The sequence below is a fragment of the Copidosoma floridanum genome, unplaced genomic scaffold (genome assembly GCF_036245765.1).
Source record: "Copidosoma floridanum isolate Cflo_tuat_1 unplaced genomic scaffold, Cflo_Japanese_pri ptg000013l, whole genome shotgun sequence".
NCBI lineage: Eukaryota > Metazoa > Arthropoda > Insecta > Hymenoptera > Encyrtidae > Copidosoma > Copidosoma floridanum.
Window position 1 is genome coordinate 25,864,781 of NW_028321890.1, and position 19,291 is coordinate 25,884,071.

Genomic DNA, 19,291 nt, shown 5'->3' on the forward strand with positions numbered 1-19,291 from the left:
ATGCCAATGATAGCTAACGACCGAGCGTGGATATAATATTTACAGCAGTTGTAATATAACAAGTTTTTATTCATCTTCTTTTTTTTTTGAAAATTCAGAGTATGAAATAAAAACGTATCGGATCCTTGTCGATGCCAATAAAATTTTTTTTCTCGTTCATTAGATCCACCTTGAAATGCATGGAATAACTTTCATAGATTTATATTCTATCGACAAATATACGGATGAAAATAACGATGATATTTTAAAAATATTCTCAAATAATGAATTTTTATACTTAGGACTTTATCGATTTTCAAAAATACAATAACTGATATCAATAGTTGGTGACGAAGTGCAGACTATTACATAAAACCTCGTAAAGCAATGTAGAATTCGATTATATTTTAAAGAAAAACAAACTTAATTCGTTGGAATGAGCAGATCTATGAGGAGTTAATAGATAGAAGAAGAGGTTTCGAAATGAGAATTTTTGTTCCAAAGCTCGACGTAACAGTCGTTTTAAAAGACGTGTAACTTAATCGTCATTAATCATAATAAAATAGATTTCTGGCCTTGCAATAGATTGCATCACTTGTTCTGAGATTCACGTACTCGTGTCACATCTTTGTTTGAATTCAATACCGAATCTGTTATCTCGATAGGCGAATAACAAAGTTTCGACCTCACCGATTTTTACCGATAAGAGCCGATTAATCTGGAATGTAACACATAAAAAAATTTTAACCCAGTGGCCAAAATTTTGAATCGATAATGTGCAAAATTTTAAGATAATTTACAACGATTTTTATCATTTTGTTCCATCATTGCGAAATTTACCGATCGAAAGTCATGTGCTCGGTACAATGAAAAATATAAAAATAAAACGAACATCCATCTGTCGAGTGTATGGATGATTTCTGAAGAACGACATTACGTGCTATATGCAATGCGAATGCCTGCATCTTTGTAAAAAAATAACTTATTCACAGCCGTACTCAATACTAGTCAAGTATAACGAAAACCCTTTTAAACATGGGTGTGCAAACACATATACGAACAGAGATATCTTATTAACATTGAAATTGAACAAGTTGTCCAAGTATAAAAATATATATATAAGTACTTGCATAGAGAGAGAGAGAGGCGTTTTTTTTCTGCGATACGAGTGACGTTATTGCACCGCATATACGTGTATTACACATCACGTTCACGTATATATTGTAGTATTGTACCGTAATAATACCTATGTAGGTGGTGGTGGTACCCACTGCGGGGCGCGAGCAGCGCGCGGGCGCACGTTGAACGAACGCAGGAGAATAATAAAAGCAAACCTTCGCGGCCTCGACTGCGGCCCAGTCATGCAGCAGCCGTCAACGCGTGTGGACTGTGGACCGTAATAAAAAATTGCTCTTTGTTATACATTGTTAAGTATACAATTATACCCACCGCGTAATAGTTTTCGCAAAGTTCAACAGGCACCGAATTCCATAATTGCGCGGTCCTTCTGAACCAGTGTAATTGCCATTTTAAAGTTGCAGAAAGAGATGAACTGCAACGACAGCGGCACAGGAACCGCTAACGCATCGTACGATCATTAGGACTGCATACACATCATAATAGCTGTGGGATTATTCGACTGGCAAATATTGAGTACGTATACCAATTATCCTTTATACTCGATTCAATTGATTATTCCCGCAGTATAGTGCCAATAAGTATGAGAGATCGCCAGGAAGGGCGAGATGAGCGCGTACCTATTCAAGTACATTATTTACCACCGCCAAACTACTGTGCTTCTATATGTGCCAACCTTGCTCCGCGAAGCACAGTCGCGTATATTTATAAACCTTGCAGTACCTCCTATACGTATTATGTGCTCTTCGTTTCGACTTTTTTTTCTCTCTTCTGAAATATAAACTCTTCTTCGTCAGTTATACAGTTACATTTTGTACGTAACGCAGATGAAAGCGTATGTTGGGATTTAACGAGGTCGTCCTTTTATTTCCTGTGCCTATAAGGGTATTCGAGCGAGTCGTCTGATGATCATCGCGTAGGAAAAAACATATATAGGTATATATAGGTGTACAAGTATAAAGTAGGTCCTTTTGCGCCGTTTTGCCCCTCTCCGTCTCTATTCCTTTTAATGTGTATTTGCCAATCGCATATGTGTACGTACACCGTGTGTGCAGTGTGCATTTCTCGTCTCTCTCGGATATCGCGTGAGCCGAGCGCGCCTGCTCTTTAAGTTCGGGCCACGTGGTGATCCTGTCACTTTTTTTTCTCTCATTTCAGGCCATCATCAGACGCCTATATATATATATATATACATATATATATATATATATATATAGGTATATCATGCTTACTCACTGTTTTTTCTTCGCCCCCTTTTCATCGGCGCACCCCGCCTCCACTGCCGCTCCTTTTTTACGTGATGGACAAGCATAGATAGGTACCTACTTACCTTCCTGTGTACACATACGTTAAAGGACAAATTCATCGTATCATTAGGTGTATCCTTGGTGTGTGACAACACATGCGACGGTTGGCAGTAGTTAGAAAAATTGACCAAATAGTTTTCCTATATGCTTAATCTAAATTTTAGTTCTTAGTGAATTCGTTAAATAAAATAATTAAACACATACGTCACTTGATTAACGAGGAAAGTTATTAACACGTATTGTTAAATGATAAAAAAAGAATGTATTTTGTTATAAGAATATTACAATTGACCAGTGATTAATGTGTTCAATCAACGCTATTTTTACTACTTCCTTGAGTTTCGCTAATTGATCCTTATTCTTACGTACGTAATTAACAAATTTTATTTATACTTACAACACATCGATCATATATTGATTGATTTGTAGCAACAAACCATGATTATTGTTTGCTTAACACCGTACGTCTATTCTAGGGATTTAGAACAATTCAGCTGTAGGTACAGGACTTGAATTCGCGGTCGTGGTAGTCGATGAAATTCGCGAGATAAGGTTAGGAGTACAACCTTTTTGCAAATGTCGCGATATAAATGTACACCTATTTAATGTAAGTAAATATAACGCCGCGATATATATAGGTCCATGTATGAGATGGTGCGTACATGTGTGTGGGTGCGGGTACATGGGTAAATGGTATACCTTAAATTTAAATATAACTATATAATATATATCGAGGTGGAGGAGAGCGACGAGGATGGCAAGATTAACCTTGGTGTTTCTCTCTTCTCTCCCTTGCACGTTCGGCTCCATACACATATATACATACAGATGTCCCCGCGCGTGCAGTATATGTGCTTTAGTCTTTTAGACGGCAGAGCAGAAAGCTCAAAGCAGAAACACGCGCTTGTCTGCTGCTGGAGTTCCAAGTTCCAAGTGATGTTGCTCTCTCATTTACTTATTTGTTGTTATATTTTTTAAGTGTAAAACGTACATCGACTGACTTGTTGATTTCAAGTGTTATTTCGTCGAGACCGAAACACGGAGAATTTCGTAAAATACTGCACAATAAAAGCGTTGACGCACAAAAATATGGAAACAATTATCGCCTGAAAGGTAAATAAAATAACACGTAATAACATTACGCTTTTGCTGTTTACCGTGGAAAGTCCCTCAATAAGTTTATACATTCTAAGAATCGATCACGCACTTTGGCTACAAATATAAGTGAATGTGTTTATAAATATTTGGGTGAAAAAATTCTCTAGTCCTCGTCTTTACAGTAATTATTCTCTCTTCCATCTATCGAAAAGTCTGTGTCTCGTTTGATTGATCTAACCTCCAAAATGTCCTTTAAACAGGTAGGGTATATACAGATTCGTCGTCGCATACGTCACAGTGTGTGCGCAAACTTGGCTCAAAAGATTTTCTCTAGTTCACAATGTATACGTATAGTAATGTCGAATGACCTTTCCTCTTATTTTTTTCATTCACACGAATCTTATTTGTCTATTGATTAATGAATCATTGCCCACTACCTCGTTAAACGTCCCTATACTTAACAGAAACTCTAAGTAAGGGAGACCGGGGTAGTCTGGCCACCCTAACTTTATCACGTTGTTATGAACGACTACTTGATTGTAGAATAATTTAAAAAACGCAAATAAAAGGGGCCGGATGTGTAGAAATAGTATCCAATTTCTTGAGTTATTTATTTATAATAGATGTAGTTTAAATATGAAAAAGTGAATGCGTCTCAAACTGGCCATTTTACCCAGGGCCGGGGTAGAGGTGGCCATACCCCGGGGTACAGTGGCCATCGATTTAAAAGGTTGTTATTTTAAATGTTGCTACTAAACTTACGTCTAAAAATTGAAAATTTATGTAAATTAATAATTACTCACATAACAGATTGATAAATAAATATGTATATCGACATAAATATTTTTCTGTCAGTATACACATAGAATAAAGAGAAATATATATTTTTCGGTATATCGTAACTGCAATTGGAATTCATTCCAGCCTTTATCCACAGTTTTTCTCTTATACTTACGCACCATGACTTATTTTTATTGCACCTTTAATACCGAATTGACTTAAAATATGACTAATTACTTAAGTACTACATAACTTTCACCTGACACTGTTTGTTTTGTTTTGGCTATAAGTACGATTAAAAAGTTTAGGTTAGGATCCGCAGATTAGCAGACTGACTCAGTATTGACGTAAACAACAAACTCGATGGCCACTGTACCCCGGAGAGATGGCCACCACACCCCAAAATAGGACTATTTTAAATTGCTTATAATTATATTTCTAAATAATATTTGGTAAAATAAAAAAAAGCAGATTGTAGATTGAGGTTCAAACTTTCAATTTGTATCAATTTTGAATCGATTTGATGTATTTTCCGCTTCAGGCAAGTTTAATAATGTAGCTGTTCCTCCAAATTTTTTAACTATCAAATTTAATTATTTAAAAATTTAACAAAAAGTAATTCTATGGTTTTATTTTATTGACGGCATGTAAGTAGAGATATATTTCAATAAAAAAAAAAATATATTACATTTTTATCTCAATTAAATGGTTGAATATATCCAGTGGCCTGTTTACCCAGGTGGCCACGATTACCCCGGTCTCCCTTATACAGCAGTACACCCTGTATTCTTTGAATTTGCATGTAAAGGACTCTCTTTAATTACCGTCAATGTCTCGACAGAGCGCCCACATGAAAATCCTCATGTACACTTATGAATGATTGATCTGTAACGTCGTATACAACATCTACAAGTTTTAACTTACAATACCCACATGGTATACATTATTAGATATAGTAAGAGAGACGCTCGTGACGCGGACTAAAGCTACAGTGGTACGTGTAAACTGAAACGTGGATGAGAGAGTGTAACCCGTCCCCTTCGCCCCGAGTGAGTCGCCGTTGAATGAGCATTGAATCAGACCAACCTGCTCCAGACTCCGGAGAGTCAATCGAGATGATGTGCATGTAAGTGTAAAATAATAACAATAGCAGATTACACCCAAGTAATTTTTTAATTTGTTTACGATACTTGCGTAATAGAGAGACATCAGGTGTTAGTTATTTTATTTTCATGATACGCGTTTTATGTAACAAACGTCACGGATTACCAATAACCCCGAGTTTCGTGTAAAAAAAGTATTGTATCAAGGCTACGTACGCGCAATAAATAATGTCTTTTACCGAGACTGCAAAATGTGCATCGGTCGCGCGTGCCTCGTTATTGTTGTGTTTTGATCATCATCATCTGGTGAGAGATTACGTGTACAAGACGCGCGTTCGGTGACGCATCGGCAACGTCGTGCGCATCAATTAAATTTTTGAAATTTTTTACTTCCGGGAGTTTTCGGATCGTTACGAAGTCATTTAATAGGCGTCTAGAATATCTTCCGCTTGGCACGAGTCGAAATCAATGCTCTCATTTTATCAGTTTCATGATACGTCAATGAATACAAAAATACGCGTGACTAACAACGTAGCGCTTACTTGTGACGGTTTTTTCCGATATTCGATCATGACGAACCAACGAGACAATAATAATTCATGTCATCCCCTTTCTTTCCCGCACCGTTGTGGAGACAACGGATCAACTTTTTCATTCTACACTACATGGATAAACTTTTGCAAATTATTTTATTGATTATACATCGAATCAACGAACTTCCATGCACCCCCTTCAAGTCGTCACCTATTCTTTTTCCTCCACGTGTCGCTGAACAAAAAAAGAATAAAAAATAAACGAAACAAAATCTTCTTTTCTCTCTTAACGTGTCGTTAAGAAAAAAATAAACAAAAGTGATCCCGGTTCGCAGTGGTTTATTATCCAACGGCGGGCACCGCTTGCAAATTACAGGAAAAAGAAACTCGTCGCCGAACGCCCACTTACATATATATTATACAAGCATACGTTTTATCAACAAAAAAAATTAAATAAATCCCCAAAAGTCTCCCGGCGCCGTTTGCTATTCGGATCAAAGATCGAAGATTACAGTCGTGTGCTCGCAAAAACAGCAAGTTACTGAAAGAGTTAAAAGTTGCGTTTCTTATATTTTTTTTTTCTCCCTCGTCTTCGGTTGTTGCACTTGTTGCTGATACCACTCTTCGAGAGATACAATATAATATACGCAGTCGTGCATGCAAAACGGGGCTGCTACGGGGCATAAGCCCGTAAGGCGAAACGTGATGATGTCTGGGCCGCTCAGTAGCCGGTCGACCCGTGGCACACGCGTTTTATTTCATGTATATCATCATACACATAGGTATCGTCTGCCTTGTATTATTATGCGCTGATATTCTTCCTTTTTCGCAAATATACTTGAACCTTTTTTTTTTTTTTTTTTTTTTCGAAAGAGGCTACACCTGAATTCAAATGGGAAAAGCCCGTACCCAGTGTCCTCCAATCGAGAGCAGCAGAACCATCGCTACATAATATATATTATACTTTCGGATTTTTTTTTTTTTTCTTGTTTTCTTTTCATCCGTGAATGGAGTTTCACTTTCGCGTTGTCGCGCATTACGTAAAGCCGATACCCCCACCCAAGCTTGTCCACGAATCTTCCTTTGTGCTATCTTCATTGAATTAACTCGAAGCGAGACGATGACGTGGACGCATATGGTTTTCACGGTGGGTCTCACGGTGGTGGCTGTTTGGGTTCTCAGGGCGTGTGTACTACACATAGATACATGGACCAAAAAATGCGTGCTCTGTTGTTGGTACAAAGAAATTTCATTGGCAACGCAATGCGGAAATCGAGAGGAGGAATTACTCACAACATACTTATACTCACTGTACATGACGTTCTGATTATAAGTGCGCGCGCCACACGAGTTGCATAATTGCTTACAACTAAAAATACTTGTATATAATATATAGGTATGTGTCTCGTTTGATGCTGCGTGCGCGTTATACTGATAAACTCGTTGAACCTATACAATTGGGTCGGTGATAAGAAGAACAAAATAGATACACAAGGTCTACAGGTGATACCGCTGTACCTTTTTTTTTTTTTTTTTCCTAACGGTTATATAATATAAAATTTCCTTATCGTCATCTCGATAATACGGGGTTATCGGAATGTTTAAGTCAATATCATATAGCAGGGAATAGCGTTTGCGTACAAAGTAACTCGATATTTCCTCCCCTCGTCGTTTCTTACAGAGAGTCATTAGTAGTCTTGCCTTATCGAGTTCGCACCGTCGATTTAATATAGTACCTCCTACATCAAGTAATAAGTACATTCAATGGCACAGTGTGTGTGTGGCATTGCTTCTCGCTTCATTTGACTGTATAATTAACAGTTTGAAGTGCGAATGGGTATTTTGGTCTCTCTCTCTCTCTCGTTCTTTCTTTGTACACAGATACATATGCCATATTATGAAGTATGTGGCCGTGAAGCTCGATTGATCTAACTGATGATCATTCATTGTACTCGACTGTACCTTATACATGTGCCAATACACCTTTGACTTTTGCCAGGGTTTTATTTATTTATTTATTTATATACACTATTATTTTAATTGCCTCGTTTTCCATGCGGATAGTAATTCTTGAATCATGAGAGGCATTGAGCACAATTTTTTTCGAGGTGAAAAATTATTCTTCGTGACATCGTTTTAGCTCCAATGTTGAATACATTCGTACAGCCTCTTTCGCTGCCCGAGATTTGTTTTCTTTCGATACGTAGATATAGAGTATGTGTGTATCTTTTAAAACGGTAAAAAATCCTTAGCTTATCTGAGTGTTACATAATTGAATATTTCAATCATAACACGAGTCATTGATATGCAGCAATATTAATCATACACTATGGATGGTCAATTTTTTTTTATCTGCTCCAGTTTCAAATTAATCGTTGTCACATCAGGAACTCTACCAAACTCCCATATTCAACTAAAACACCAACTTTTATCTTGTTGCGACGAGATTTTTCAACCAAATATAAATAACTTGCCAACAAGAGCTACTAACTGCAATACTAACAACGCACATCCCTTTGTGCTAATTCAAGTATACAATATCTTAAATTTTTTTGATGTATAATAACATTTTGTACAGTAATCACCTAACATGTTTTATACATGCATATTATATACTAACAATGGTTGTAACGATGATAACTGACATTGAAAAAAATAATCATATTAACATTAAATTGCACAAGAAACCAATATCGCCTGGGTCTTTCTTGCAGTTTGTAACCGAGGAAAAAAAAAAATCAAGTTGTTAGATAAAATAAAAGTGGTTTCGGACTAAACGCATAATATAACAGCCAACACCATGATTGTCGATGACAAGAAGTGAGTTACCGACATAACAGATTTAACATTTTAAGTGTAAGCGTTTTGTTGCACGCTTTTGTTTATCTCTTTCTCTCTCTCTTTTTGCACCCGTAGATTTTTTTCTTCTCTTTTCTTTTTTGTACCCTATAATCTTGTTACACAATAACAGGTTCTCCATTATAAATGATGACTGCATGCCCGCACGACGTAGATAAATTTTTTTAGATGATTTTGTAGATAGTAAGTTCCACATTTTTTTTTTTATTCGTAGACAACGTAAAGATTCAGCCTCTACTCCGATGTAAACATTGCTCCGGCACACGTGTAAAAATCCACGTTACTTTGTCAAAACCATGAATTTATTTATTTATAACACAGAAGAAGAAAAAATAATTGACTAAATTAAATAGGCATACAATGTTATACACTTGTGAGGATTCAATTTGTAATGATTACTGTATTACCCGAAACTCCGATAAAATCCAAGCCAAACGCTTGCGATAAAAGCCCAGATGATACCGAATTGGCAAAGGCGGTGCTCGCAAAATCAAATCTCGAGTGTGCGTTTGGACTCCGAAAATATTCCAAAAATTACATCTCGATACCCACTCTGCGTACTTTTGTTTTTTTTTTTTTTTTTTTTTTTTATCTCGTATGATATTTAAACCAAACGAGAATACCATGGGGCCGTAAAGCCCGCAAGATTTTATTTTATTTATTCTTTTTTATCCGTGCGTGTCGACCGATACATCATTCTCCTTGCCCGTAGCGATATTAATTTTATACGAACGGTAGTCGGTACGATGCCTTGTTACGTATTACATAAGAAAACGCCCCGTGGACTCTGAAGGAGCGCAGCTGCTCGCGATTCTGCTCCAAGATGTATATACATGTATATCACCATGTCAACTGGTTTTGCGCTTGAAACAACACGCATCACGATACACTTGGATGAGATTCTGGATTTTCTTTTTTTCTTTGGAGTGAGCTCTTCTCGTGTTACTGCGATGCGTATCGGTGTGTTTTTTGTTTCTAGTTTTATGGAAAGAAAATCATTACCGTGCACTCGCCTCGGGCTTGCGTAACAAGGATGATTTTTTTAGCGAGATAGAGCTGCAGAAAAACAATTTTTTTTCTTTTGTTTTTTCTGTTGTACAACCGAAAGCAAGTTGAATCGATATTTGGTGTTATCGTGAAATTCTGCAGCCAATGCTCTTGCGAAACTCGAGGATGAACCTTGTAGCGCGGCGATGTAATACCTTCAAATTTGATTGATTGCGATAGACGAATCGACACCTTGAATTGTATAGATTGAAAAATAGGGTATATAGGAATGTCTGTTGCACAAAGCCCAATAATTCAAGTGTTGGAAAACGTAGCATAAAGAATCTAATTGATATAATATGTTAAAGTGCCACTTTATTTCTTCATAATTATACAATCTTATAGATCTGATTACAGACTTTTAACAGAAAAAAAAAAAAAAAAAAAAAAAAAAAAAAAAAAAAAAAAAGAACCATAAAATTATTCTTCCGTGCAAGTACGTGCAATACGTATAGTACACAATTTAAACTGAATCATCGTTCATTATCTTGACACATAACTGGAAGCAGTCGCTCCATAAAGTACTTATCTGTCGCAGACGTAAAACTTTAATTTTTTTTTGTTGTAATAGAGAAAAAAACAAAAAGAAAAAAAAATAAGCCAGACGCGATTAACTGCGTGGATGTGTAAAGCATTCATGGGTAAAAAAAATGTACTCTTCGCTAATTATAATAAGATGATACGTAAAATCACGTTGGTTGATCAGTAAAAGTACATACAACAAGTAAGTTGAATGTTCGATGACGGGACTTATCTTTTGTTTGACAAGACAAGTGTTCTTACACATTCTTCATCCAATTGTCGGAGACATGAAAAGTGCAGAACAGAGCTTTGAGAGAGACAAGCGTTTTAAGAGAAAAAAAAAATAAAGTAGTTCACGTGCAGTCACTTGAGACACTTTTTTACAATTTCAATTCATGATACAAGTATAGTTATTGACAATTTTGTTTGTTTCATTTGTAGATGAGTTTTGGAAAAAAAAAAAAAAAAAAAAAAAAAAATCTATTTTATCAATATTGCTGTAATTAATTGATTTGATACATTGAAACCCGTGAGCGATAAAATTTGTACGTGTAACAATACCGATGGCCGTGAAAAGTCAGAGCTGAGAAAGGTATCATAAATTCGTTCAATAATTTCTACATCCCCCTCAACATATCAATTTAAATTAAAGTCACCGGTGGCCGCAACTTCATTGTACATCATATGCATATATAAATTCCAGGTAATTTTGTCGGACACATAAGAAACGCAGAAATGCATTTGATGTATACGTGTTTACAACCTTATGGCAAAATAAACCTGTATTGTATTACATAAGTAAATATAAGTGCTCGCTACTCTTTCGCGATATAAGTGGTGTAGTGTGGCGTTACTACACATACACACGATTTTTCCGATCGACAGGTCGTTACGTGTAGCCCCGACGCTTGCTTTGACCACTGGGATATTTTCACGCAACAGTGAGAAAATAGAGCAGTTTGATTTAATAATAGCTTTTTTTTTATCTCTCTCTCTCTCTCTCTCTAATGGTACGCATTTTAAAAAATAGTAATTATAAACCGTTGAAAAGCACAACTCTCGGCTTCGAAATTTATCCAATCAAAACGAGTACATCTGTCCCCGTGATGGCAGGGATTGTTATTCACGCACCCGATGAATAATTGCACGTGATCCGCGGCTAAATCGATAAACAGTGGAACGCACGCACAATCGCTCGTATAAATTGATTAAAGAGCCGATTCGACTAGCCGAGTATATTATCGATCGTACGTAAAAAAAGCTTTTATTTTTAAACGATAAGTGTACGGTGTGCAATGAAGATGACAACGATGACCGATTGTACAATCGCATGTACAATCGATAAATGATCGGTAATTATTGTTACATCGCGCTCGTATGTATATACAGTACACCCCAACGATAACGCGAGAATAAATATAATTAAATGATGTCTCGATTGAACCAACTGCGGAACTTTAAGAGTATCCCAAAGTGTATACGCGGTGGCCACGGGGAGAGTAGGTATTACTACTTATACAAGTAAATACTTGTAGGTATGTATATATACGTATATATAGTCAACACGTTATCGTGGTCACCCGTTGTATCAGTGAAGTTGCGTAACACAAGTACATATTACTTCTACGTCGGGTGTCTCTCTCGTACTCTCGCGCTGGTGTGCTTAGTATGCGAGAAGAAAACAGCAACTATCCGAGGTCTATTTTTCGGTGGTTTCGCCATCTCACCTATGTACTTTAATCGCGTGAATCAAAGCCGCTCGAGCGCACGAGATTACTATAAAAAAAACTGCTGGTCAATACGCGCAGGTGGGATATGCAGATGTTTATAGCCTCGATGTGTGTCCAAGTTTTCTGGGAAACTCGCTTTATCCCCCCCTAACTTTTTTTCTCTTCGTAATAATGCAATTCTCTACATCGTATCGAGCGAATCTCCTTTTTTTTCCCCCGTCCCGATTAAGAGACGTCGCTGGGCTTTTTTTTGCTGTTCTCCCTAATGACTCTCGATCGGTGCTTTTTTTTGTTCATTTTTTTTTTCTAATTTCAATTTCCTCGTCTCGACGCTGATTATCGATGTTGTTTCCTCGTACCTACTATGAGTCTTGGTAATTGAAACACAGTTGAGATAAAACTTGCCTACTTACGGACGCAATTATCATTGGAAACGTAAAAATAAACTTGGCGTGCAAATATTTATCTTTGCTGGCTTGATACGCGAGATATTGAAACTTTACAAAATTTTATCAATTTGTTTCTTACTTATTAAGGCAGAGTGCGTCGAGTATATAATTTTGCCCTCGACCTTCATTCGATTATTCTACGTACGAGTCAACTTAACATAAAATTTTTATAGTTTATTGTAAGTGTAGTCAATGTAAAATCGTTGGTTTCTTTTTCTTTTAGTATAGCATGTTGTGTGTGTCTTTAATCATGTAGTAGCACACACTGGAGCCTTTTAATGCAACACATCAAAATTAATTTATACCACAATCGATATTCGAAACCCAGTAAATTGTATTACTGCACTGGTCGTGCATATGTGCAATTACAATAATTATTCCAAAGCTAATTAAGCGAAATCTCACCGATGCGTGTGTAATATATAATGAGAAAAATTAGTATCGTAGTACAGCAACCTACCAAGTAGTTTGTTTTTAGACTGTATAATTTGAATGTACTTGTAAAATATGTCTCTCGAGTTGAAAAAAAAAAAAAATTGTAAAAAGTAAATCATAATAGAGAGATGGAAAATATACTTGACGTCACATTAGCGAGTAGAACTGTACGAAAAGGGATGAAAAAAAAAAAATAAATAAATAAAAGAATATAAAATAACACGATGAATGAATTTTCCAGAGAAATGGATAGTTTCTGGATAACCGGTGCGATCCAGGCGATCAAGGCGGTGTCGTACGTGTGCGACCTGTTCACCTATCCGGTGTACCTGCTGCTGCACAAGCCCTGGGAAAAGAAAAAGGCGTCGCGCCGGGTGAAAGCCAAGCCCGTGCACAGGGACGACGACAAGAGCGTCGTGTACAGAAACGTCGATCCGATCGGCTCGATGCACGCGACCCTCGTCAGAGAAAAAATCGAGACCCTCGAGGCAATGCTCAGATGGGTGGCCAGTGTCCACGGTAACAAAAAGTGCCTCGGCACCAGGCAAATCCTCGCCGAAGAGGACGAGGTCCAGCCCAACGGCAGGATCTTCAAAAAGGTTTTTTCTCCCTACCATTTCTCCATATCTGTATCTCTCTTTGTATCCAACGATCGGTATTCATTGTTATCGTGTCGGTGATGAATTGGTTCCAGTACAAAATGGGCGACTACAGATGGAAGAGTTCCAAGGAGGTCGAAGCGCTGGCGAGCAGCTTCAGTCGCGGCTTGAAGGACCTCGGCCTGACGGCGCGCAAGAACATTGTTATATTCGCCGAGACGCGGGAGGAGTGGATGATCGCGGCTCACGCTTGTTTCAAGCAGAACCTCACGGTCGTCACGATATACGCGACCCTCGGTGACGACGCCATCGCCCACGGGATCAACGAGACCGAGGTTGACACCGTCATCACAAGTTTCGAGCTCCTGCCCAAGTTTAAAAATCTACTACGGAAAGTACCTGAAGTCAAGAACATTATTTTCATGGAGGATCAGCTCAAGCAAGCCGATGTCACGGGCTTGAAGGTTCGTCGATCGTCGTTTAGCGATTTTTGCTGTTTTTTTTCACACGCAATAACGTTGACGTTTTATAACGAATTTTTTTTTGTAGGAAGGCGTGCGCGTGATTCCGTTCCAAGAGGTGATCAAGACTGGCAGCTCATCGACCGCCGAGTCCGTGACACCGAAGGGAGAAGACACGGCTATTATAATGTACACTTCCGGCTCGACGGGTGTGCCCAAGGGCGTGCTGCTGTCCCACAAGAATGTCATCGCTACCCTGAAGGCCTACTGTGACGCCGTAAATATCAGAGACGACGACGTTTTCATGGGTTTTTTGCCCCTCGCTCACGTTTTTGAACTCCTGTCCGAGAGCGTTTGTCTCCTGAATGGTGTGCCCATTGGGTACAGCTCGCCTTTGACGATGATCGATTCGAGTAGCAAGATACAGAAGGGCTGCAAGGGCGACGCCAGTGTTTTGCATCCGACTTGCTTAACGGCCGTGCCGGTGAGTTTAATTTTATGGTATGATTGCATGATTTCACGCTCGGTTAATTGGACGTATTCGTTTTACAGCTCATTTTGGACAGGATTTCAAAGGGCATTAATGAAAAAGTGAAAAAGTCCGGGCCCTTTAGGCAGGCCATTTTCAAGTTTGCCTATGAATATAAGTTGAAATGGACCAAGCGAGGTTTCGACACGCCGTTGTGTGATAAGTTCATCTTTGGAGCCGCTAAGCAAGTGTTGGGCGGCCGCGTAAGGGTGATTCTTTGCGGTGGTGCTCCTCTGAGTCCTGAAACGCACACGCAAGTCAAGCTGTGCTTATGCGTCACTGTGATTCAAGGCTACGGGTTGACGGAAACGTGTTCCTGCGCAACTGTCATGGACCGTAAGTTTTAAAACTTACAATGTCAAGATGGTAATCAACACTTAAATAATGATTCCTTTGCTTTTTAGCTTATGATAGAAGCACTGGAAGAGTTGGTGCTCCCACAACAGCTTGCGACATTTGTCTAGAAAACTGGGAAGAAGCTGGCTACAGAGTGACGGACGTTCCAAATCCCCGAGGTGAAATCGTCATTGGTGGAGAAAATATATCGGCTGGCTATTACAAGCTTGCCGAAAAGTCAAAGGACTTTTTCTTCAAAGATGGCAAGCAATGGTTCAGAACGGGCGATATTGGTGAAGCTCATCCAGATGGATCCATTAAAATCATTGGTACGTTGTAGCGCTCTTTCGTAATATTGCAAGTTGAATAAATAACATTTTTTTTGTAATTTTTGTCTTTTCAAATCTTACAGATAGAAAGAAGGACTTGGTAAAACTTCAATTAGGAGAATACGTGTCCCTTGGTAAGGTGGAGGCTGAATTGAAAACGTGTCCGTTAGTCGAAAATATTTGTATTTATGGAGATCCTAGTAAAGATTACACTGTAGCCTTAATTGTACCCCACCATGTTCACCTTGAAGAACTTGCTTCAAAACATGGAATTACCTACTCGTCGTTTGAAGATTTATGTAACAATTCAGAGATAGAAAAATTAGTTTTGAATGTTTTAGTAGATTATTCAAAAAAATGTGAGTATTTTTTTCGAGTTGCAATTATAATGATAATTGTGGACTCAAGTAAAAAAAAACTGCTATTTATTTCAGGTAATTTGCTTAAGTTTGAAGTACCGGGAGCTGTAAAACTGGTAACAGAGACATGGTCGCCTGACATGGGCCTCGTCACTGCTGCATTTAAACTCAAGAGAAAAGCAGTTCAGGAACGCTATCAGCATGAGATAAATCGTATGTATGCATCGTGATGCTACCAGGAGGTACGCGCAAAAAAGACTAATGCACAGCAGAACTGAACAACAGATGTTTTCAAATTTTTCGCCAAATCAATCGTTGTTCTCGATGGATACAAATCTTTTGCAAAGTGGGATTAAACGTCGTCATTGCGGGAGAAATATTTTTTGCGCGAGATATAATAGAGAGGTATTTCGCAATGGCCGATGCACGCTATCTCTAAAACGGGTAATCTGAGTCTGTAAAAGATTGATAAAAAAGGACAAATCGATACGGTACTTTCTCAAATTCAAACGGTCAATCCTAGAAAGTATGGAGAGCTCTGTCAAAGTAAAAATAAATTTTTACACCAAAATCTAACTTTGAACGAGCAGTATGCCTAAATGTCTTCCTAGATGTTTCGAATGGAACCCTGGGTGTAATGTTATTGTCATTGTAACAAAAAGCAAATTGCAAATAACTTAATTTGCACTATGTATATATGTGTACTACATTAGCTACTGCATATTATACATATTACAAATACATTAAATTGATTTACATTATTGATTTTAAACGTTTGATTATGACTGTTTTACAATTTGTGATTTAATGGCGTCATCATACATCATGAGAAACAAATATAATTGTTAGTTGTAAAAAAGAAAATATTCTTGTTAATAAAAAAAGCTCTACGTATGTAATGTACAACCAAATGTAAGCAACTGTTTTTAATGTTGCAACAGAACGTATAAGATGACTGTGTCATTTTAGTTTTTAGATTTTTAAATATTAAATAATTTACAATGTAAGTCTCAAACAAAACATTGCGCACATGCATGTGTATATTGTAAACTATCAAGGAGTATGATTGTGTAAATTTAAATCACAAATGGCTTTAAATTTCGATAAATGTTGAATTTTTTAATTAAAACAATATTCGAATATAATGTTAAAGATTTATAAAATGGCCTACAGTTGTAATATAAATGACTGTTTATGTGAAATGTCTGAAATACAATTTGAAAACAAAACTACAGTATTGCTTTTAATTTAATTTATATAAAACATAAATATTATTTTCTTTCTTTCCCATTTTATTCAACTGAGCGCTAACGTCTATTTACATTTGTCAACTAGGAGTAAAATAAATACAAAGTCAGGTGTACAAAACATAGTATATTTATAAATGAATAAAAATAAAGTATTTATTCCAAATTATTGCAATTTATTATTTCTTTTTACTTTAACTTATTATTTATAATTGTTATATATCATATAAGTTAATTAACAGAGAATCTACTTAATAATCCAATTAACCAAAATTTCAACGCCATGGAGTCCATGGATGGAAAAGATCGTTCCATGTTCTTTTTACTGAAAACACAAAAATTCACTCAATTACACCAATGAAACAAGAGCATTTGCCATATAAGAATTATTTTGCTGTCATTACCAGGTGGTTTAAAATCGTCTGGAAATTTCCTAATATAATCTTTTAAAATGGCATCTCTCAAACCTTCTCTTCTGTTTTTCATAATTTTAGTCACATGAGCAACACCCATTGTCAGTACAAATACTATTGGGTATATGTGTAAGCCTGAAAGTTGTTCATCAAATAAATGTAAAGAGGTATTTTCATTGATAAGACAAACACTGAATTTCATAACATACAACACTACTTAACACATTGGTGAAGATGAAAAGTGTACAGGAGAAATTGTACACTGGATTTTTAAGCGTTAAAAGTTCGAAACTTTGACAATGTGATAAAAAAGAAACAATGTGATTTCTCAAACAAATTCTATTCAAAGAAAAGTATATGGAAATATTGTTGCACCAAGCGTCATTCAACATTCCGTATTAGGTGCAGATGGACAGATAGCCCAGAAAACGAAATTTACAGCCGATTGTTTTGTTGGTGTTCTCGCTTGATGTATAGGAAACAACCAAGAGTTGCGTCCTACCACGCGCTAAGCATCGTTGCATAATCAAAAGCTTAACTCTGCACTGACATGAACGAAAATAAAAGGTTCGTTTAAGCCCCTTTTGGTTCGGTTCGGTTCTCTTAACAAAATATACCTATATATACAGAACCAGTTCTGTTTGGTTCCCTCTATATATGTATATTTTGTTAAGAGAACCGAACCGAACCAAAAGGGGCTTGAACAAATCTAAAAATTCGCAAGAGGTCATCAAAGCTCCTTTAGTTCGTTGTATCCATCAATCAGTTTGACAACACCAAGACATCAGAACACTCACCTGAAAGTAGGGGTCTTCGACTGAAAAGTTTTTGAGTGATGACGCCGATCTGACCGGTAGCACCAAAGGCAATGTAATTAAAGTACTTGGAGATGAGATTGAGTTCATAGTCGGGACCTGGAGTCAGTAAGTCGATCGCCCACTGAATGTCCGGATTTTCCTCCTGGCCACTCATCTTTTCGGGTGAAGGACGATTTGTTTTACGAGTACCTAAGTAAATAATGTGATGATTATTCTTATACAGTATCCTACTTCGGCTCCTCGCCAAGAGCAGAAGACTACCTGGACTGATGGAAGACACAGCTGATGAGCTCAAGGATTTTACAGGCGAGTTTGCATTAAAGACGATATGAACGTAAATTACGATTAGGAATTGCAAAGATAAATTGTAAAACTTGCCGCAAACAGCACAGCCAGCAACAACTTTTTATTTCATATCTACAAGATTAGTTGCGGCTGGTTTATAATTAATTACATGACTCTACTGTAAGTTGTAGTAATTATTTGGATCAGCGCCATCTAGCGGTATTTTTTTTTCGCTAAAAGTGGCCTCTAAAATTCTGAGTCGGTGCTTTAGCGCTTAAAGCCATTTAACCTTTTATAAACCAGCCGCAACTCATCTTGTAGCTATAAAATGAAAAAATAACAATACGTGTGTTTTTGGCGGCAAGTTAACAATCTATCTTTTACACGAAAATTTATCTTCAAAAATAGAAATACATAAAAAGCCAATTTTTGGTAAAAAATAGATTGTTAACTTGCCGCCAAAAACACACGTATTGTTATTTTTTTATTTTATAGCTACAAGATAAGTTGCGGCTGGTTTATAACTGATTAAGTGGCTCTATAGGGCTAAACTGCCTAAAGCTCTCCTTCAGAATTTCAGAAGCAATTTTTGGCCAAAAAAATCACAACCGCTAGATGGCGCTGATCCAAATAGTTATTACTAATACTTATAGTAGAGCCATTTAGTCAATTACAAACCAGCCGCAACTGATCTCATAGACATAAGATATAAAACAAACGTTGTCTGTGCTGTTTGCGGCAAGTTTACAACTTATTTTTTACTTGAAAATTGACCTGTTAAAGTATAAATATTCTACTCATCTCATATGGCTTATAAAATCAACCATTTTTACAAAATCACAATACTTTAGACCTTTTATCATTAACTCATTGAAGCACAGCCCTTTAACTTAATAGTTCCAATAAACAGTAAACTTATATAACATGTCCATAGCA

The 19,291-nt window shown here is 37.1% G+C and overlaps 2 protein-coding genes across 5 annotated transcripts; one reads left to right on the top strand and one right to left on the bottom strand.

The window, feature by feature from the left end:
* The first annotated feature begins 1,341 nt into the window (after positions 1–1,341).
* Positions 1,342–16,824, top strand: Acsl (Acyl-CoA synthetase long-chain). 4 transcript variants are annotated; one of them, XM_014363791.2, is made up of 9 exons: positions 1,342–1,632; positions 8,652–8,757; positions 13,221–13,578; positions 13,674–14,042; positions 14,128–14,523; positions 14,592–14,904; positions 14,973–15,233; positions 15,317–15,592; positions 15,668–16,824. In XM_014363791.2, the coding sequence occupies exons 2-9, from the start codon at positions 8,738–8,740 to the stop codon at positions 15,820–15,822; spliced, it is 2,148 nt and encodes a 715-aa protein (XP_014219277.2). In that variant the 5' UTR covers positions 1,342–1,632; positions 8,652–8,737; the 3' UTR covers positions 15,823–16,824. The 4 variants fall into 4 exon arrangements, with proteins under 4 accessions (XP_014219277.2, XP_014219278.2, XP_014219276.2 ...); XM_014363790.2 differs by lacking the exon at positions 1,342–1,632 and adding an exon at positions 3,300–3,536; XM_014363792.2 differs by lacking the exon at positions 8,652–8,757.
* Positions 16,825–16,929: 105 nt separating this feature from the next.
* On the bottom strand, positions 16,930–18,443 carry ND-B14.5B (NADH dehydrogenase (ubiquinone) B14.5 B subunit). The gene is made up of 4 exons (XM_014363794.2): positions 18,332–18,443; positions 18,050–18,259; positions 17,244–17,387; positions 16,930–17,164 (listed from the first exon to the last, which is right to left on the bottom strand). Exons 2-4 carry the CDS (start codon positions 18,222–18,224, stop codon positions 17,115–17,117), a joined length of 369 nt encoding a protein of 122 aa, XP_014219280.2. The 5' UTR covers positions 18,225–18,259; positions 18,332–18,443; the 3' UTR covers positions 16,930–17,114.
* Between the last annotated feature and the right edge of the window lie 848 nt (positions 18,444–19,291).

What these genes read in the sequence shown, in the direction of transcription:
- Acsl (XM_014363791.2), top strand. Translation starts at nt 8,738, where the DNA reads ATGATTGTCGATGACAAGAA. An exon ending in CCGATGTCACGGGCTTGAAG is followed by an intron (nt 14,043 to 14,127) that starts GTTCGTCGATCG and finishes TTTTTTTTGTAG; the next exon opens with GAAGGCGTGCGCGTGATTCC. An exon ending in CTTGCTTAACGGCCGTGCCG is followed by an intron (nt 14,524 to 14,591) that starts GTGAGTTTAATT and finishes TTCGTTTTACAG; the next exon opens with CTCATTTTGGACAGGATTTC.
- ND-B14.5B (XM_014363794.2), bottom strand. Translation starts at nt 18,224, where the DNA reads ATGAGTGGCCAGGAGGAAAATCCGGACATTCAGTGGGCGATCGACTTA. An exon ending in TCGAAGACCCCTACTTTCAG is followed by an intron (nt 17,388 to 18,049) that starts GTGAGTGTTCTG and finishes AACAACTTTCAG; the next exon opens with GCTTACACATATACCCAATA. An exon ending in AGACGATTTTAAACCACCTG is followed by an intron (nt 17,165 to 17,243) that starts GTAATGACAGCA and finishes TTGTGTTTTCAG; the next exon opens with TAAAAAGAACATGGAACGAT.